The 21,811-nt window shown below is 45.8% G+C and overlaps 1 protein-coding gene across 4 annotated transcripts in view; it reads left to right on the top strand.

The window, feature by feature from the left end:
• The window catches only part of HECW2 (HECT, C2 and WW domain containing E3 ubiquitin protein ligase 2), a 1,269,905-nt gene that overhangs the window by 741,201 nt on the left and 506,893 nt on the right, over nt 1-21,811 (top strand). For all 4 annotated transcript variants that reach the window (XM_086955408.1, XM_086955407.1, XM_086955409.1 and 1 more), the window contains 2 exons: nt 1,018-1,112; nt 3,146-3,221. In XM_086955408.1, the coding sequence (XP_086811534.1) occupies nt 1,018-1,112; nt 3,146-3,221 (171 nt within the window). The remainder of the gene's footprint in view (nt 1-1,017; nt 1,113-3,145; nt 3,222-21,811) is intronic.

The raw sequence follows: 21,811 nt of genomic DNA, 5'->3' as shown, positions 1-21,811 counted from the left end.
TAATATTTGAACGACAATTCGTTACACCCATTACTGATGCACTTTCTGCTATTACCTATTTATTGATTCACATAAAAGCATTTACTCATCTATATTAATATAACTATTTATAATGTTATCATCTCTACTCCTGTGTGGAGTGTGGACTTGTAAGAATGATGTCCAATAAGGGATCCACCTTCTGTCTGAGCCTTTTCGGTCTCTCCAAAATAAATGCTGGCTCTACTTCCTGAACCCAGGATTTGTCTGTCTTGAGGGACAGTGCTGCTTAGACAGCGACTGTTGGCGTTCATTTTTCAATGCCTCCCCTCTCCAATTAGTTGATCAGTTATAGTCTGAAACAGAAAATCAAATCAGAATGGGTACAATTATTTTTTACAAAATTATATAAGCAATGTTAGATTGCCTACCACGAATGTTGAGCAGCCTGTATAGCCTATTATGTTGTAACCATTTAAAAAGAAAAATATGCTGAAAATGCACCGTTTGTTTTTGCGTTGTTTCTGCGTTGTCAGAATTTTCTTGGGTTGAAACTCCCAATCCTCCATTGGCGGGTTGGATTTGTTCTGCCAACCATGAAGGTACTTGGGTTACTTTAAGAAAGCCTTTTTCAAAACTGCTTATAAAACAAGAAGCGTTTTACCCAATTCATTTCAAATGTATGTTGTAAAGTGCAGCATTTTGGCCATTCATCCAAAACAGATTTTGGTCAGAAAAGTCCCCTAAATCTTCAGAGAGAAGTCAGACATGCAATGCTTGTTTGTTTATTTAGCACAATTTGGGCTGCCGTGTATGCCCTGGCCACCCCCACCGCCTTCAACATTCAGCAGCCGCCAATGAGTGTTTTGTCACAGGTAGGGATGCGGGCTCAGCTAAATTAGCTCTGACTGCTGCAAAGGAAGCAACACTAGATTGTAGCTGGTAATTATCTCAGGAAACAATTATCAATTGTGAATGTTGGATATACATTAAGTGTTGAATGAGTTCAAAATTATCAATAATTTGTTTGTTTTTCAGCTGAAATTAAGATCTGCTTCAAGTACTACCATGGCGTTAGCGGAGCCCTGCGAGCTACTACTCCCAGTATTACTGTAAAGAACCCTGCTGTGATGGTAGGAATTGTGATTTTCTATTTCATTATGAGCACTGTGGCATACTTCAGAAGATAATCTAAAGCTAAGAGAAGGCTGGAATAACTGAGAATGTAAAGATCTATAGTGGTATTTTATTGAGAAAAGGACTTTTTGCATTTTTATAACTAGCACCCATCTGCAAACATCAGTAAACAACAAGGACTGCTCACATAGTCAGTGGATATTTATAGAGGCTCAAAATATAAAGATGAAATTGGGTGTTTCAATGACAATTTAGTGTACTATACAGTAGGGCAGTGTTTCCCAAACTGTAGATTGGTCCCACTGGTGGGTCGCAAGCCAATTTTTGGTAGGTCGTGAAAGTCCAAGCACTTAATAAAGAAACCTTTAAATTCTGTATTTATCTTGTCATATTTGCTGCACTTCAGTGTGCTGGAAACACGAAGATTTTAATAAGATCGAAACAAATCAACACACATTTGGTGATGCACAATTGATAAATATTCACTCGAACCTGATTCCCACACATTATCATTTGTTGTAATATAGTTTTATCATTAAAACTGTATGTCTGTGGAATTTTTAATGCCCATTTTAATGGAGAATGTGCTGTTTGTAAGTGACAGTACACTGCTAAACAATGCTTTATTTACACAAACTAATTGCCTGCCTCATGTCCATTAAAGCTAGGTGGGACGCGGAGGTTTGTTGTTCTAAAATGTGGGTTGTGGTTCTAAAAAGTTAGGGAAGCAGTGCAGTAGATTCCAGCCGTGTCAAAACTCTGTTCCGCAGGATGCTTCCGGGTTGGGAACGTTTATCTTTGTCCAAAGTCTCTGCCTTTAAGTCACATATAAATTGGTTATGAATTGCTAATCAGCAATTGCCTTCAGAGATATGATTGTGTAGTTGAACAGGATTGGATGTTCAAGCCCTTGGGACTCTCAGCTGGTAAGTGCGCATAGAATTGTATACCATTTTCCAAAAAGCTTTTGCCTAATTGAATGGGAACTGCTATGATTCAGATAACGAATTGGAGCTTTCTGGTCTACCTGTGCTAGAAGGAGCCCAAGAAGGCACATAGGAATCACCTGTGTGTATTTCGGTAGACTGCCTTTTGCTTCAAAGGCCGTTGAGACGTACAAAGACACTTAAGAATTAATGTGTGAGCTGTGGGCTAATGAAATGACAAATCTTGCTAATCTGTCCAATGTAAGGCTCATGCAGCACACAGCTGTTTGAGGAAAGCTAATCACTAGGTGTGAAGATGCTTCTGAACTGTTTATTGGTAATATTCAATATGAATGTGTCTACACGACCTGAAGCCATTGATGCTCAAGAATGAAACTAAAGTTAACCCAGGACAGCAGAACTGCTCCCTGTGGCATTATGTTGAGAAGTAATTTAATCTGTGCTGGCATGAGTAGCAGGGACATCTTTAACAATAGAACAAAAGACAGCTGCTCATTGAATTCCTGGTAGTCCCACCTCAATACAGTCTAAGTATCACTGCGGAAGTCCCTCTTAAAGCTGAACATTTCCCAGGTCACCTCATAAATCTGGGGGCCTAGATTCTGAGATGGCCAACGAAGGAACTCAATTAGGAATTGGTCATATAAAATTGCCTCATGAAGATTTACACCATCCAACAACTGGTGTTTTTATTGGTCTATACATTGCATGTTGACCTCCAAATTCTGGCAAAATAATCTCTTTAGTGATTGCTTTAGTCAGGTTTTTCATTGGTTTATGTGTCTGATTTCACGTTGAGTTCTGTGGCACTAGCAGAGCTAAATTAAACTTCAATTCCAATATGTAATCATGTAATCAAATGTTATGTATGCAAATATAAGGATGATTAAGGGGAATCGGTTTCTGTTTACAACATTTGTGATCCCCTCTAAATTAGTCAGCCAGATGTAGATCATTGATTTGAAGAAAAGACAGTGATACTTTGCAAATCCACGTTCAAGAAGTATCTCATCGTAAATATAGGCACATCCTCACTGCTTGCTTCCATGCTTGAATGTGCCTTTTATTTTCCCTTTTATCAGATGGGGGCTGAAGGTATGGATGATAGTGCGTCTGCCAATCAACACAGTCGAAAACTAGTCAGCTTTACATTATCAGGTAAGAGTTCATCATGTCGTCATGCAACTGAAACTGCTGGAAATTCAAGCCACATTAGGTTGGCAATATTAGAACATGATGCATGTTATCTCAATTCAGCTTTCCAATGCATGCCTTAAATACGGGTTTCTCTCATACTGCTGACAGGGAATATAAAATAATAACCTCCATGACATCATTGTGCTCAACTAAATGACAAGAGTTATGTTTTTTTACTTTTGTTCCACATGCACCTCACTGTTGTAGATGCATTTGCCAGGCTTGACAAAGTACTTAAGGGTCAGAGATGGTACCAGTGATTGATGACATCAACCGTGCATCAGACCACATGTTAATGTACATGAATTGTACTGGGGTTCTTGGCACACTGAACTCCATATTTACTGGCTGTTTTTTTGCATCTGATCAGTTAGGGCCAGTCTTGTGTTGAACCAAATGTTCCTCTATCACAGATTCTAGTCCAGATTTCCACCTATCTGCACCATTGTGCCTCGGATTATTCTTTTGTTGGACTACACACTTCAGCAGTGGTCAGTGTTACAGGTTCAATCATTTCAGAGGCTGTGTGGTCCAGAAATGGCCATTCCAGTGTCTTGTCTCATGAGCTAATTTATGGCAGGCCCCCATCTGGTCTAAGCTTATGGTCTACATTCAGGTTATCATGCCTTGTTTCTGGGCCGAACACACTATGTCAGTGGTAGCTGTTACTGGTGCAAGCTCCTCGCCCGGCACATATTAAAACAATTGTTAAAGCCCGTCTCCTTAACCAAGGATTGATCATTTCAATTCAAGAACTTCTATTTCACTTGTGCTTTTTCCCAAGCACAGTCAACAAGAGGTAAAACAATACACTTATATAAATCGCCAGTACAACTTGACAAAAATATGTTATACGTTCAAATGTACATCCTTTTCACCAGTCTGTGATCATGTGAGCAAAGCATTTAGGAGTCAGGGACTCAGGATGTGTCCTACTGCATGCTTTGCATTTATGAACCTAGTATATAGTAACTGTCTTTACTAAGAACATTTGCCAGTACTTAAATATGGGCAGGTATGTCTTTGAGCGTGAACATCGAACTGTTCATTATGCTTATGTATGCAGTTTAAATTCATTGACACAGACAAAGTTCTAGTATAAAAATCTCACTTTTAATTAGATACATCCAAATGCCTATATGTAAGAGTTTATAATTTGTGCAGTAAGCCTAAAGTTGATATTTATTATTCTTCCGTTTTTTGTTGTTTGTTTATTGTTTTTTTGCAGAGAGATTATTTTTGTTGTATTTTTCTCATAAGCCTTCTATTTTAGTTTTTTACTATAGTATCAAAGTCAACAGGGTTATGCCTTCTTTTTTTATTACATAAAGACGTCCTGGAAATTGTGTCCCTTTCTGCCTCTTGACTGCTGCAAAACGTTTTCCAAGCACTTGCTCTAGCCAGACTAGATTACTGAAATGTACTGTATCTTGGCTCTCCAAAATACTCAGATTTAGGATGCAGTCGGTCCAGAATCGTGCCGTTCGTGGGTTTCCAGGGCTACTGAGACACACATATAAAGCTTTATGTCTTACAAATCGAGCTGTTCATCAACTTCAACGGAGCTTTATCTAAGCCAAGTTTTAATGCAACAACTGCTGATTTGTGAACGTTCGCGTTCTTCCACAACGTTGGTAAAAAAGTGTCTCAATCTCAACGTACGCATGAATTTATACAGACTGATTTCTGATTATAAAACATTAGAGTGATAAGTAGGTACGTAAGATATTCCTTTTTGTAGAGTATTCATTTGATAATCAGTCAATTGATGTTTGGAAATGTTAATGACTAAAGTCTCTGACTTCTCGTGCCTTTCGCTACTGGTTGTTGTTTTGTTTTTTGTGCTCCTTCTCCTGTTTCGTCTTGTGGTCTATCGCCTTTCTCTAAAAAGGCCTGCCATCATTGGTGCTACTTGATGTAGATGGACCTTCCTTCTCTGATCTTTGAATGCATTGTCCGGTTGGTTGTTGGTCTCTTTGTTGCGTGTCATCAGAAGATGAAGCGCCAATGTCAGAAAATCGTCCCATGTTGGGTCTCTGTTGTCTCCTTTGAGCGTAAATGTCCGCCCAGTTGTAAACTTCTCCCAGTTTGAAGTCGATTGTGTCTCTTTTAAATTTTCTGTTTTTTCTTTCACTGATTTCTTTCATGTAGTTTTTTTTATGTCATCAAGTGTTTCTTTCTGTAGGAGAGTAGGGTCTGCTTTCCTATGGTCACCCCAGATTTTTGCTTTTTGCTTCACTGGTTTTCGACATAATGTGGCTGTGGGCCTGCTAATCAGACCCACAGCCTGCTGTCCTCTCTCTAAATTCATATCCATGTACTTTAGGTACATACCCAATTGGACATTGGTTCACCTTATCAGCCCCTGTACAGTGTACTATAGGTACCCCGGGCATAGGTGTATCCAAGGCCTACCAGGGGCTGCAGCATATCTTTTGCCACCCCTGGCTGGCTACCCAAACTGACACAACTGGCTGATCACTCAGCTGGGGCAAGGTCATGTAATCACCCCTTGCTTAGATATAGTATACCTATATCTAAACCTATATCTGGACACTGGTCACTCCTATGGCAGGCCTTAACAATCTTGGAGGCAGAGTGCTTGGTTTTATGTGAGATGGTGCTCTAGCATGAGCTGAGCCTGTCTGCAGCTGTCGGGACCAACTCCCTTAGCTGTTCTGGGATATTGCCATACCATATACTCTTAAGTGCATTAAAATCCTCGCGGTTACTTGCTAACTTTGGTTTAGCTTTATCAAAACATGTTGTGTAAGGTGTCATATGCTTTGGAATACTACCCCTTCGCCAGTCCTGGCGACGGGGGTAGCATTCTGCCCTTATAGAGGGAGAATACATGTTACTTTGCTTAAACGAGGTTAAATGTAACCAAAACCCCAGCATCACAAAATGGATGCTGCTGCCACAGACACGAGTCTGGCCTCCTGGTGCTGACCGAACTCTGGCAGGGGAGGCCTGGACAATTGGTATCCTGTCACAGGGAGGTGTTACAAACCCCCAGACAGGAGATAGTGGATTGTAGCAGGGAGGGTTGAATGAAACTAGACACTGCCTGGGGAGCACAAGGCTTCCCATGCATAGTCCAGTTCAAACCGGTGCTGGGACACTCCAGTCCCAGCTCTGGCGTGAAACTGGACAAAGGGAAAGGGGTGTAACCACCCCCTTCCTGGGTTTCACCCATAGGAGGGACCTAGCAGGTAATCCAGCCCCTTGATTTGGAATAAAGGTAGGAGCTGTGCCCAGGAGCATTAGATTATCCTGAACGAAACTTTGATACATAACTCTGGACCCTTCGACATCCTACTCGACGTGGAAGACTGAAGAATCTCCCTTGTGGTCAAGGAATGACCACCCTGTGCAAACAGGCAACATCCAGCGCCCAACGGTTTGCTTTGTTGCAGTTCCTGCTGGAACTTGAGCAACAGAGATCAACAAGACCCAGCTTCCCTGACTTCTAACAGCCCGACCCACAGTCCCAGCGAATCTGAGACCCGTGGAGGCGACGTGAAGCGTGGAGCCGGCCATCTTGGAAAGACTGCGAAGTGCTGACCGTGCAGCTCCCAAGGCACCCTTGAAGCTGTGCAGTGGGGTTTGAGAAGCCCCAGCCCCGAGCAGCTTGTGCACCGAAGATCTCTCCTCCACACTCATCGAGTGCTGCGTGGGGCCCTTTTGCATTTTCCTGCTCGACGCATTGGTCCGGTCGCTGCCCATTGGCTAGTGGCCCCAGAACCGACGAACCTTTGAATTTACACTGCTAGTCTGGTTGCTCCAGACTGGCCCTCACTCCCCTGAAAAGGAGCCACTGCTCTGATCTTGCTGGTCCGAGTAAAAAGCGATCTTCCAATACTGCTTGGGTTGCATTTGCCAAGGCCTGTTAACTCCGATCCGGAAGCCAACACCGCCGACAGCGCGAGCCTTCGTAGGACAGCTTGTGCTCCTTTCCTGGTCATCGTCGATGCCCCAGAGTCCACGTGGCAGCGGAGACAAGCTTCATGACAACCACCTGATTGCGGCCGAAATCGCCTGGTTCCTTCCTGGTTCCATCCTGGTCACTGGCTAGTGACCCAGACTCTGTCCCCTCTGCTTTCAGGTACTCTACATCTTCGATCCACCCTTGGATCCAACCGGACTCTTCTCTCCTGGCCGCCTGCAGCATCTTCATCTCCAGGCTCCATAGATCTCCACAACGAAACCCGACACACTTTGGCACCTATGCACCCGCTTCCTGTGGGTGAGGTAACGAACTAACACCGGTGCTCCTGTAGTGGTTTACACCTCTAGTGTCCTAGTTTAAAGTGGGGTAATTCTATTCCAGTCGGAACACTTCCTAAACAGTAACTCTTTAACTTTTACGCGCCATTGACTTTGCATTGATGCATGCGTGTGCTTTAGGCACTGCACCCGTGTCCCACGGGCCTCTCCCGACTTCATCACTGTTAGTCCCAAGTAGTCCCAGCGATTCACAACGCCCTAGGCCTTACCATTGTTTGAGAGGTGGTACTTATACCACTATTTTAGTATATGGTTTGAGTGGCCACCGGGCCTATCCAAAATTGTGTAACTTTTGAATGTTTAACTGTGCTTTTGTTTAAACGCTTGTGCCTCTGCACTCATAAAGAGTACAGAGGATTATTCTAGTAATAAATACATATATTTTTATAATATATAACTTGTGTGGTTATATATTATATATATATTATACTGCTTGGGTTGCATTTGCCAAGGCCTGTTAACTCCGATCCGGAAGCCAACACCGCCGACAGCGCGAGCCTTCGTAGGACAGCTTGTGCTCCTTTCCTGGTCATCGTCGATGCCCCAGAGTCCACGTGGCAGCGGAGACAAGCTTCATGACAACCACCTGATTGCGGCCGAAATCGCCTGGTTCCTTCCTGGTTCCATCCTGGTCACTGGCTAGTGACCCAGACTCTGTCCCCTCTGCTTTCAGGTACTCTACATCTTCGATCCACCCTTGGATCCAACCGGACTCTTCTCTCCTGGCCGCCTGCAGCATCTTCATCTCCAGGCTCCATAGATCTCCACAACGAAACCCGACACACTTTGGCACCTATGCACCCGCTTCCTGTGGGTGAGGTAACGAACTAACACCGGTGCTCCTGTAGTGGTTTACACCTCTAGTGTCCTAGTTTAAAGTGGGGTAATTCTATTCCAGTCGGAACACTTCCTAAACAGTAACTCTTTAACTTTTACGCGCCATTGACTTTGCATTGATGCATGCGTGTGCTTTAGGCACTGCACCCGTGTCCCACGGGCCTCTCCCGACTTCATCACTGTTAGTCCCAAGTAGTCCCAGCGATTCACAACGCCCTAGGCCTTACCATTGTTTGAGAGGTGGTACTTATACCACTATTTTAGTATATGGTTTGAGTGGCCACCGGGCCTATCCAAAATTGTGTAACTTTTGAATGTTTAACTGTGCTTTTGTTTAAACGCTTGTGCCTCTGCACTCATAAAGAGTACAGAGGATTATTCTAGTAATAAATACATATATTTTTATAATATATAACTTGTGTGGTGTCCTTTCATTTGATATTACAGGATTGCATATGGTAAAACAGCTGGCTTCACATGCCCTCTTGAGTTTAGCCTAAGACTGCTTAGTCCACGCTACCCCTAGGATAGCTTGTCTATAAGGTTGACTTTACAACCACCACCATAAGGGATTGTTTGGACTGATACAGCGTACCCACAGAACTGTGGAAATCATACTTCAGGCCAACTTCTCACATTGGTGTGCAGTGGTTGGGATTTTAGCTTGCTGTTGTTCTACCATTGCAATCTTTATATCATTTGAAAGATCACATTAAGTACTATAGGTACATATAAAACAAAAGCTTAGCATACGTAAGTTCTACTGAACTTAGTAGTTGTAGACTAAAGGTAGTAGCACACCTGACTACAACTCACTAGCAAGGTTCCAATAGGAAAACACTTAGTGTAGGTAAGTGCACCACTTACACCTCACTAGTCATGCCTGGCACAAGTGAAGCATCAAACTCTCTACCTGTGGGTGACCAGCCAAAGGCACCATCCAGTTATGAAAAACTCAGCCACAAGTACTTGAGTGCCCTATGCACTTCAAGGAGGCTGAAAAGGGCTCACAACCCCACCATCCCTATCCTTATAGCGATCCTAGAGAAAGCTGATCTTGAGAAGGAATCTGCTGCAGGTTCTTCCAGTAAGGTAGGAGAGGGAAACCCCCCTGATAACATTGATGTCCCAGAAGTTGAACCTGCAGAGGTAGACGAGGATGAGGATGGAGATGAGTCAGATGGGGAGATGACCAGGTTCAAGTTAGAATCTTGAACCAGGCCAACCTAAGCCTACATGGGAATGGAGAAGGTGTCCACCTGTCCAGGCCCAATAGTAGACTTAACTATGGCAATAGAAGGATTAGATCTCCCTCCAGGGACTCTAATCATTCTAATGCCTCAAGGGGATCTCAAAGGGGAATGACTTCCCCCCCAGAGAAGAGAACATGAGGCTAGGATGAGAGGTGTCCAATTCCAGATAGAGAAGGAAGAGGTAGCCCTGGCCCAAGCTAAACTTGCTTTAGCAAGGGAGCAAAAATTAAGTAGATTAGATTCCACTGGTGGCAGCAACATTATCCCTAGAGATAAAGACAGGTCCTATGATCATAGAAACCCGAGCAAGATTGTGCCCCCCTACAGAGATGGGGATGACATCCACAAGTGGATAACTGCTCTTGAGAGAGCCTACATGGTACAGCAGGTTCCTCAGGACCAGTGGGCTGCAATCTTATGGCCCTCCTTTTCTGAGAAAGGGAGAGATAAGCTCCTCACTGTTAGACCTGAGGATGCTAAAAACTACACTGTCCTGAAGAGTGCTCTTATTGATGGGTTTGGCCTAACCACTGAACAATACAGGTTGTTGTTCAGAGATACCCAAAAAGCTCAGACTCAGGACTGGACTGACTTTGTTGATTGTGCCACTAAGGCTTTGGAAGGTTGGTTGCTGGGAGGTAAAGTTTCAGACTATTCAGGATTGTACAATCTAATAATGAGAGAACAGATCCTTAATATGCCAGAACCAGTTGTTGCATCAACACCTGATTGACTCAGATCTGACCTCTCCCCAAGAAATGGGAACGAAGGCAGACAAATGGGTCAGAACCAGGCTTAAGCAGAAAACCAGAACCAAGGTGGTGATCAGAAAAAGGCAGACCAGAAGGGTGGAGATAAGAAAGAAAAAGACCAGGGGACAGATGTAGGTAAGTATATTTTACAGATTCATAAATACCGAATTTTACCGATTCTGTATTTATGAATCGGTAAAATAGAAGGGGGGAGATGTAGATAGAATCGGTAATTGAATTACCGATTCTGTAAGAATCGGTATTTATCGAATTGGTAATGCCCATTGATTCCTATGGGCATTGAAGCCCATAGGAAATACCGAATGTTGCAAGGGTGCAGGGGGTGTCACTTTGACATGTCTGTCTGTCACATGCCATAGGTGTGCATGCACACCTGGAATCAGTATTTTACCACCCAATTTGATTGGGTGTTAAAATACCGATTCGGTAAGGCCTGTGGGACTCAGAAGAGTCCCACCTACATCTAAAAATTACCGAATCGGGGGGTAGAGCCTAGCCTGCAACCATGATGGCCGCCTAAACCCTCGGGTCCGCCGACCCTCTCGCTTTCCTCCCGTATTGCCACTCATCCTGCAAGCCATCCTGTTCTTCTACCGATTTATCGGACTCGGGAGGCGACACTGATTTCAACGCTGTACTTCCCGGTGCGCTCCCAGCGGTGGAAGCGAAGCGGCGTCCTTGCTTCCTCCTTTGCGCTCAATGGCGGCGCCCGGGTCTTTCTTCCTCGGAGACGGCCGGCCCTGCTAACAACACCAGCGGCCATTTCAGATAGGTCAGAGCCGGCCGGCGGATAGTAGCTGCTGCACTGTGCTCTCCGCTGCCATGACCTCGTCTGATCCACAAATCTTCACGCTTAGAGGACGACGCGGCTGTGAGTGATACAATGTATCCTTTCCTCAGCTCGTAGACGACTTTACCAGCTTTCTCGATTCCCAGCGCTGTGGTGGGTGCCATTTTGTATCGAACACTCGGCATTTGCAACTGACGACCCCGGGCTGCTCCTGAGGGTACGAGCGATCACCATCACTACACTGGTCTCGTGTGGGTGTTGAAATGGAGTGTGCTGCCCCTGTGCCCCCGGCCCGGCTCTACTGTGCGGAGTGGCGACGAGATGACCGGCTGTCCACAAGGGATGTCGGCGGCCAGCCTCGAGGACTGCTCCATGTCTGTGTGCCTGCTGTGCAGGGAACTGCTGCATCCCCTCTCCCTGAGGCACCATTGCGGATTGGCGATGTTCTGGGCGCTCTAGGTGCATTGAGAGCTGCCTTACGTGATAATGCTCAAATGCTGGGGGGCCGACTGATCTTCATCTGATATGCCCTTGACTGGCCAAGTTTGCTTTCGTGTGCGGGGCACCGTGCCACACCCTGTGACCGACTGCTGTGGATTGCCTACCCAGATGTACACGGAGGCATTGAAGGTACAGGATCCTGATTCTGCCGCGGTATTGTCTGTATTGGTTGGGGAGAGCTCTGGTGTTCGTGGACTTATGCGGTGGCTGGGGAATCGTCTCCGGGCATTATGTCCGGCAGCTCCTTTGTGGTCTACTGGCGGGACTCACTATCTTCTCCTGGAACTGATACTGCTGCTTTGGCCGGCCGATCTCGGAGGATTGTTGTTATGCGTTGTTTCTTTTTGTATTACCGTAGCACGCATGGCTTCGAATTGGACAGACTTTGGTGGGCAGCGTCCCATTCTGCTGTGGCCAACCCGTCTGCTCACTCCATCCATGATGGCCACTGTACAGCTGGACCTTGTTGACACACCGGATCGTAAGGGGCAAGGTTGAAGATGTTCTTTCTTTTTGATTGCTGACGCTCGCACTACTGGGACTGTGATGGACAAACGGGGTAACTGAACGTTGATTCTATGTTGGTTTGGGGGGCCGGGGATGGCGGCCGTGGCTGCACATGTTGATTGTTTTGAATATATGCGTCTGGCCCTCCTCCGGTTCAATATGATTCCTTTTCTCTTCTTCCTTTATTTCTGCTTCTATATTTCGGGTACTCTTTATTGGGCGACAGACACACTGCAAGGGGGGGGGGTAGGCCATAGCCTCTGCATGCGTGTAGGGTGGGGGGTAGGGGGGGGTTTATTTTGTCCGTTTTCGTTTCTATGGGCCTTATTCTTCTCTTTGTTCTTAACCTTTTCTTTTCTTGCTTCTTCCTGGGTCAGTGGGATGGATCGGTGTTAGGTGGGTAGCGACCGGCATGCAACATATTTTGTTACTGTTTATCCTTTTGTTCTAACCATATGCCGCCATTTTGATTCTGTTTCTCTGCTCGTTGGAGTTCATCTGGTAGACGTTGCCCATTCATGTCTTCGGTGGATTGTATGTACTCTGATCCTTCTTAGTTCTTTTACTTTCCTGCATATTTTAACTACAAAAACTTTTTAAAAATGAACCTTAAATTCTCCTGTTTCTCGGTAGTACTTAGAAATCCAGTGTAACTCAGGTTGATTGTTCTTTTGTACTGATGTGCTACTGAGTTGAAGTATCGCTTACTATAATGCTCATAAAATGTCGAGGCCAGCCGGATGGTTGTAGGCCCGTATTTGTCTTACGATACTGCGCAATAAAGGTTTTCAAAAATTAAAAAAAAAAAAATACCGAATCGGTAGAAATACCGATTCGGTATTTTACCGATCCGGTAAATTTACCGAATCAGTAAAACATGGCCCCTACATGCCAAATACTTAATACCGGTCGGTAACGGCCGAAATCGGCCGTTACCGACCGGTATTTTGGCTCCTACATCTGGCCCCAGAAGTCTTCTTCAGGCCCCCAAAATAATTCTAATAAGGAGGGTGGTTCCCAGAATGGAAACAAGAAGAAGAAGAATAATGGCCCAAAGAAACCTTGGTGCAATACCTGTAAATCAGTTTCACACTGGGGTAGTGAATGCACTAAGAAAAATCCAGTCCTTACCACTGCAGCCCCTAAGGCACCTGCGCCCCCTAGTACAGTCAGCAGTGGTGGTACACAACCAAAGGGTATAGTAGGGTTAACCCTGGGTACTGAGATGGAGTCTGGTCTAGTCAGAATCCCTACTCAGGCAGTTCTGCTCTATGATGTGGACATATCCATGCCCACTACTACGAGTCCCAATACTTTGGGCAAGTATAGGCAGACGCCTTTGATCAATGAGAAACTGGCTCAGGCCTACAGGGACACATGTGCCAGTGTCACTATGGTGACACCTAACTTTGTGGATCCTGGACAAATTGTACTAGGTGAGAATTACCTAGTGACCAACGCTAGCAATGCACCTACTACACATAGTGTGGCTGTTGTTAACTTCTCCTGGGGAGGGGTAAATGGCCTCAAGAAAGTTGTTGTGAGTGCAGACCTCCCAGTTGACTGTCTTTTGGGCAATGATCTAGAGAATTATTTATGGTCAGAAGTGGAGTACAGGACTCATGCAAAGATGTTAGGTATTTTAGCACATTTCCTTGCTGTAACCAGGTCCCAGGCCAAGAAGTGCCTACCTGAACCTGTGGTGGATCTTGAAACTATAGACCAACCGCAACCCAAGAGGAAGAGCAAGAGGATTAAGGCAGTGCCCTCCCGCTTGCCCCAGGTTGAGGATCAGACCTCACAGGAGGCTGATTCTGTGATCCAAGAGGAGACTGTCTCTGAAGAGCTTGAACCTGATCAGGTTGAGTTTCTGGGGACAGGGGGACCCTCAAGGGCAGATCTGGGACAGGCTCAGTTAACTTGCCCTTCTCTTGAACCCCTCAGACAGCAAGCTGCTGCTGAGGCTGCTGGGAATGCTCAAGGTACCCATAGAGTGTATTGGGATGATGGGCTCCTTTATTCAGAGGCTAGAGACCCCAAACCTGGTGCTACCAGGAGGTTGGTTATACCGCTGCAATTTAGGGGCTTCCTTCTCACCTTGGCCCATGAAATTCCCCTGGCAGGACACTTAGGCCAGAACAAGACTTGGGAAAAACCTGTCCCGCACTTTCACTGGCCTCACATGTCAGAGAACACCAAGGAGTTTTGTCGCTCCTGTGTCACCTGCCAAGCCAGTGGCGAATCAGGTGGCACCACAAAGGCCCCCCTCATACCACTACCTGTGGTGGGGGTACCCTTTGAAAGAGTTGGGATAGACATTGTTAGACCAATGGATCCCCAAACAGCATCTGAGCACAGATTTATACTGGTGGTAGTGGATCATGCCACCAGGTATCCAGAGGCAATTCCCCTGAGGACCACAACAGCACCTGTGTTGTGGCAAGGGCCCTACTGGCAGTATTCTCCAGAGTGGGCTTTCCAAAGGAGGTACTTTCAGACAGAGGTACCAACTTCATGTCTGGATATTTGAAAGCAATGTGGAAAGAGTGTGGAGTGAACTATACGTTTACCACACCCTACCATCCACAGTGCAATGGGATTGTTGAAAAGTTCAACAAGACTCTAAAGGGAATGATAAAAGGGCTACCTGAAAATCTCAGGCGAAGATGGGACATCCTTTTACCCTGCCTACTCTTTGCTTACAGAGAGGTCCCACAGAAGGGGGTTGGCTCCAGCCCTTTTGAACTTTTGTTTGGCCACCCTGTAAGGGGTCCATTGTGTCTTGTGAAGGTAGGATGGGAGTTACCTCTCAAAAAGCCTAAACTTGATGTTGTGGACTATGTACTTGGTCTCCGCTCCAGGATGGCTGAATACATGGAGAAGGCAACCAAAAACCTGGAGGGCAGCCTAGAATTACAGAAAGCTTGGCATGACCAAAAGGCTGTTCTGACTGAGTTCCAGCCAGGGCAGAAGGTGTGGGTGTTGGGGCCAGTGGCCCCAGCAGTTCTCCAAGACAAATGGTCTGGAACCCACACCATACTGGAGAAAAAGGGAGAGGTCATATACTTGGTGGACCTTGGCACCCCTAGGATCCCCCACAGGGTGCTCCATGTAAACAGATTGAAAGCATTTGTGGACAGGGAAGACATGGGTTTACTCATGGCTGCAGATGGGGACCAGGAGGAAGAGAGTGACCCTCTCCCAGACCTGTTATCCCAAAACCCTGATGATGGTTCAGTGGATGGAGTAGCCTTGGCAGGCAGCCTCACTGACCAACAGCAATGGGACTGCAGCTAGGTTTTGCAGGCTCATAGACATATGTTTTCTCTCACACCCAGTCAAACTAACTGGTGCACCCATGAGGTGCACACTGGTGACAGTCTGCCTGAAAAGAATAAAATCTACAGGCAACCTGACCATGTCAGGGATTGTATAAAGGCTGAGGTGCAGAAAATGCTTGAACTTGGAGTAATTGAGCCATCAAAGAGCCCCTGGGCCAGCCCAGTAGTCCTTGTGCCAAAACCTCATACCAGAGGTGGAAAGAGAGAAATGAGATTTTGTGTGGACTATAGTGGTCTCAATGCTGTCACTAGGACAGATACTCATCCTATTCCAAGGGCAGATGAGCTCATAGATAAGTTGGCTTCTGCCAAATTTCTGAGCACATTTGACTTGACAGCTGGCTATTGGCAAATCAGGTTAGCTGAGGAGTCTAAAGCCAAAACAGCATTCTCAAGCCCCAGTGGACATTATCAATTTGTGGTAATGCCCTTTGGTTTGAAGAATGCACCTGCCCCTTTCCAAAGGTTGGTGAATCAAGTCCTTGCTGGGTTGGATGACTTTTGTGCAGCATATCTAAATGATATTGCTTTCTTCAGCTCCACCTGGGAGGATCACCTGATCCACCTGAAGAAAGTTCTGGAGGCCCAGCAAAAGGCAGGCCTGACTATCAAGGCTACCAAGTGCCAGATAGGGCAGAGCAAGGTTGTGGGCCACCTAGTAGGTGGGGGTCAGGTTCAACCATTGGAGAGCAAGATCCAGACCATACAGGACTGGGCTCCTCCAACTACCCAGACACAAGGCAGAGCCTTCTTGGGCCTGACTGGGTATTACAGGAAATTTGTAAAGAACTATGGGTGCATTGTGACACCATTGAATGATCTGACATCCAAGAAGATGCCAAAAAAGGTTCAGTGGACAGTTAGCTGTCAAAAGGCATTTGAAGACCTGAAGAAGGCAATGCGCTCTGCACCTATCCTAAAGAGTCCTGACTACTCCAAACAGTTCATTGTTCAAACAGATGCTTCTGAGTTGGGGGTGGGAGCTGTGCTTTCACAACTTAATGTAGATGGTCAAGACCAGCCCATTGCTTTCATTAGCAGAAGGCTGACCCCTAGAGAGAAACGTTGGTCAGCCATTGAGTGGGAGGCCTTTGCTGTGGTTTGGGCCCTGAAGAAGTTGAGACCATACTTGTTTGGCACTCACTTCCTAATTCAGACAGACCATAAGCCCCTCTTGTGGCTAAATCAGATGAAGGGTGAGAATCCCAAACTGCTCAGGTGGTCCATTTTCCTACAGGGGATGGACTTTACAGTGGAACACAGACCAGAGACTGACCATAGCAATGCAGATGGTCTCTCCAGGTATTTCCACTTAGAACATGAAGACATATCTGGTCAAGGTTAAGTTTAATGTCCCTGCGTTTTGGGGGGGGGGGGGGGTTATGTAGGAGAGTAGGGTCTGCTTTCCTATGGTCATTCCAGATTTTTGCTTTTTGCTTCACTGGTTTTCGACATAATGTGGCTGTGGGCCTGCTAATCAGACCCACAGCCTGCTGTTCTCTCTCTAAATTCACATCCATGTACTTTAGGTACATACCCAATTGGACATTGGTTCACCTTATCAGCCCCTGTACAGTGTACTATAGGTACCCAGGGCATAGGTGTATCCAAGGCCTACCAGGGGCTGCAGCATATCTTTTGCCACCCCTGGCTGGCTACCCAAACTGACACAACTGGCTGATCACTCAGCTGGGGCAAGGTCGTGTAATCACCCCTTGCTTAGATATAGTATACCTATATCTAAACCTATATCTGGACACATATAAACCTATAAGTCACTCCTATGGCAGGCCATAACAATCCTGGAGGCAGAGTGCTTGGTTTTATGTGAGATGGTGTTCTAGCATGAGCTGAGCCTGTCTGCAGCTGTCGGGACCAACTCCTTTAACTGTTCTGGGATATTGCCATACCATATACTCTTAAGTGCATTATAATCCTCGCCGTTACTTGCTAACTTTGGTTTGGCTTTATTAAAACATGTTGTGTAAGGTGTCATACGCTTTGGAATACTACCCCCTCGGCAGTCCTGGCGACAGGGGAAGCATTCCACCCTTCTAGAGGGAGAAGACATGTTACTTTGCTTAAACGCAGTTAAATCTAACCAAAGCCCCAGCATCACAAAATGGATGCTGCTGCCACAGACACGGGTCTGGCCTCCTGGTGCTGACCGAAACTCTGGCAGGGGAGGCCTGGACAATTGGTATCCTGTCACAGGGAGGTGTTACACCACCCCAGACAGGAGATAGTGGATTGTAGCAGGGAGGGTTGAATGAAACTAGACACTGCCCGGGGAGCACAAGGCTTCCCATGCATAGTCCAGTTCAAACCGGTGCTGAGACACAGCTCTGGCGCGAAACTGGACAAAGGGAAAGGGGTGTAACCACCCCCTTCCTGGGTTCCACCCATAGGAGGGACCTAGCAGGTAATCCAGCCCCTTGATTTGGAATAAAGGTAGGAGCTGTGCCCAGGAGCATTAGATTATCCTGAACAAAACTTTGATACAGAACTCTGGACCCTTCGACATCCCACTCGACGTGGAAGACTGAAGAATCTCCCTTGTGGTCAAGGAGTGACCACCCTGTGCAAACAGGCACCATCCAGCGCCCAATGTTTTGCTTTGTTGCAGTTCTTGCTGGAACTCGAGCCACAGTGATCAACAAGACCCAGCTTCTCTGACTTCTAACAGCCAGATCCACAGTCCCAGCGAATCCGAGACCCGTGGAGGCGACGTGAAGCGTGGAGCCGGCCATCTTGGAAAGACTGCAAAGTGCTGACCGTGCAGCTCCCGAGGTACCCTCGAAGCTGTGCATTGGGGTTTAAGAAGCCCCAGCCCCGAGCAGCTTGCGCACCGAAGATCTCTCCTCCACACTCATCGAGTGCTGCGTGGGGCCCTTTTGCATTTTCCTGCTCAGCGCGTTGGTCTGGTCGCTTGCCCGTTGGCTAGTGGCCCCAGAACCGACGAACCTTTGAATTTACACTGCTAGTCTGGTTGCTCCAGACTGGCCCTCGCTCCCCTGAAAAGGAGCCACCGCTCTGACCTTGTTGGTAAGCATGAGCGAATTTTGCGAATCTGGCGTTCGCGAATTTGCGAACTCGCAATCCGCAAAATCCGCGAATTCTCGCAAATTTGCAGATTTTTTTTTGTGTTCGCAAGGATTTTTGCCAGTTCGCGAGGGTTTTGTACCAGTTCGCAATTGCGAACTTACATGTCGGCTCGCAACGGTCGCGATTCAGTTGTTTCTACGTCTAGTTCATCATCACAGGTTCCCAGCACCCTCTGTTTCACCCCTGCCACCCTCGGTTTCACCCATGCCACCCTCTGGTACATCAATGCCACCCTCTGGTTCATCATCACTGTAGATTAGGGGGGGAAAAAGCAAGCACACCAGCCATGCTTCAACTGACATGAATTAATTTGGGGTTGATTTATTAATGTGTCACTGTTTTAAAATTCCAGTCTGGCACCTGCTTCCTTATCTGTAATTTGCTTTCTGTTGCAGTGCAATTTTTTTTTCCAGGACCTTTTATGGCCTACTTGTAGCTATTCTATGAGCCTGCTGTGAGGGTCAGAGCAGGGTCATACAATTGTTGGAACTAGCAACTGAACTCTGGAGGGGCCCCAGTCAGGAAGCACGACAGGGAATGGGTACTAATGATGAGTTTGAACTTTTGAACCTGCTGAATGCTTTCACTTTTGCAAAACTCGTTTTTCTGCAGAACAGCATTACAGCAACTGTAATGCCCCAAACAAGCTTACTTGTGAAAGTTGATTTCTAATCCAAAAGTGATCCAAAGAAAGTCAAAAGGCCTCAAATCCCAAAAAGTGCAGGCAAATGTCAACCTGAGGAGTTATTCTGATAAAAATCATCATTTTCAGAAGGTCTATGCTGCTTGCTAGTGGATTTCTGGTGCAGAATTGCAATTTTTGTAATTTCGCAAGTGCGAGATTGTTGCTGCCTACATGTTCGCAATTGCGAACTTACACCGCACGCCGCAAAATTGTATCACCAAGAAAAAAAAATCCGCTGCGTGCGAATTTGCGGATTTTCGGTAAATTCGCGAGCGTTCGCGGATTGCAAATTTACCGAAAATCCGCAAAATTCGCGAGCGGAACGGATTTTCCGCCCATGCTTACTTGTTGGTCTGAGTAAGAAGCAATCTTCTAATCCTGCGTGGGTTGCATTTTCCAAGGCCTGTTAACTCCGATTCGGAACCCTACACCGCCAACAGTGAGAGCCTTTGTGGGACAGCTCGTGCTCCACTACTGGTCATCGTCGATGCCCCAGAGTCCACATGGCAGCGGAGACAATCTTCACGACAACCACCTGATTGCGCCCAACAGCGCTTGGTTCCTTCCTGGTTCCATCCTAGTCACTGGCTAGTGACCCAGACTCTGTCCCCTCTGCTTTCAGGTACTCTACATCTTCGATCCACCCTTGGATCCAACCGGACTCTTCTCTCCTGGCCGCCTGCAGCATCTTCATCTCCAGGCTCCATAGATCTCCACGACGAAACCTGACACACTTTGGCACCTATGCACCCGCTTCCTGTGGGTGAGGTAACGAACTAACACCGGTGCTCCTGTAGTGGTTCACACCTCTAGTGTCCTAGTTTAAAGTGGGGTAATTCTATTCCAGTCGGATGACTTCCAAAACAGTAACTCTTTAACTTTTACGCGCCAGTGACTTTGCATTGGTGCATGCGTGTGCTTTAGGCACTGCACCCGTGTCCCGCGGGCCTCTCCCGACTTCATCACTGTTAGTCCCGAGTAATCCCAGCGATTCACAACGCCCTAGGCCTTACCATTGTTCGAGAGGTGGTACTTATACCACTATTTTAGTATATGGTTTGAGTGGCCACCGGGCCTATCCAAAATTATGTAACGTTTGAATGTTTAACTGTGCTTTTGTTTAAACGCTTGCGCCTCTGCACTCATAAAGAGTACAGAGGGTTATTCTAGTAATAAATACATACATTTTTATGATATATAACTTGTGTGGTGTCCTTTCATTTGATATTACAGGATTGCATATGGTAAAACAGCTGGCTTCACATGCCTTCTTGAGTTTAGCCTAAGACTGCTTAGTCCATGCTACCCCTAGGATAGCTTGTCTATAAGGTTGACTTTACAACCACCACCATAAGGGATTGTTTGGACTGATACAGGGTGCCCACAGAACTTTGGACATCAGGCCAACTTCTCACACTTCCCAATTTTCTTTAGAAATTTTTTCAGTGAGTTCTTGGTTTAGCTGGTTCACCTCTTTATTCAGATCTTCCAAAAGTTTTGATAATTCTTCGATAATTAGTAATATCAAGTCTAAGGAACGTTTATTTAAAATTGCGTGCCACTTTTCCGTGAATCTGGTATTGTTCTTGCAGAAAGTTTGTTTTAGGGGCTATTCTTAATCCTCTTGGATTCGCTGTGCTGTATGGTACTTGATTAGAGTGCTCGCATGAAGATGTTGGTTGATTGCTTTTTTCGAAATGTATAATAACTGTTTGTTTGATTGTATTGATCCATTACTACTACTCTCTGTTGGATTTGTTGAGTTTCATTCGTAAAACCAAAAGTTTCCACTCTCTAAGGTTAGCAATTTCTTCATAGGGCATGTTGATTTAGGTGCGTTGTCTATTTCCTCTGAAAAAATTATGTATAAACCAACAATTGGATAGATGATATCAATATAACTGGTGTATATTTTTTTAATCAGTGCTGAGAAAGGTAGGTGGTTGTAGTGATGGAGTCCACAGCCAGGATGTAGTTTCAGGTAGAGTTATTGAGACCAGTTACATGTAGATAAGTAGTAGAGATTCAGCCCCACCAGGAGGTTAATCTTTATGAGTATGAGGATAGAAGAATACACTAAAAGCGTGACATCAAGGAACGAGGGGCGTCACCAACTTGCACTCAATGATGACATGTAAATCTTTTGGAAGATCTGAATAAAGAGGTGAACCAGCTAAAGCAAGAAGTCAAATGTCTAAAGAAAAATGGGAAGAAACACTTGATTGTAATTGTAAGGGAATTTATAAAGCACTGGAATCCCCCCCGAAGGGGTATCTCCGCGCTGCAGACAAAGTACAGGTCAGGCAAAAATCCATCCTGGAATAATTTAGTATTTAGGAGTTTCCTTAATCGAAAAAGACTGGGTCACTTACGCAGGTCCTCGGGCAGGGGGTTCCAATATTTAGGAGCAAGGTATGCAAAAGCCCTTCCTCCTGCTCGTAGTTTCCTGTACCGGGGAACCACAAACAG

This window comes from Lissotriton vulgaris, chromosome 2_1 (genome assembly GCF_964263255.1).
Source record: "Lissotriton vulgaris chromosome 2_1, aLisVul1.2, whole genome shotgun sequence".
NCBI lineage: Eukaryota > Metazoa > Chordata > Amphibia > Caudata > Salamandridae > Lissotriton > Lissotriton vulgaris.
This window is presented reverse-complemented; position numbering and strand designations above follow the sequence as displayed.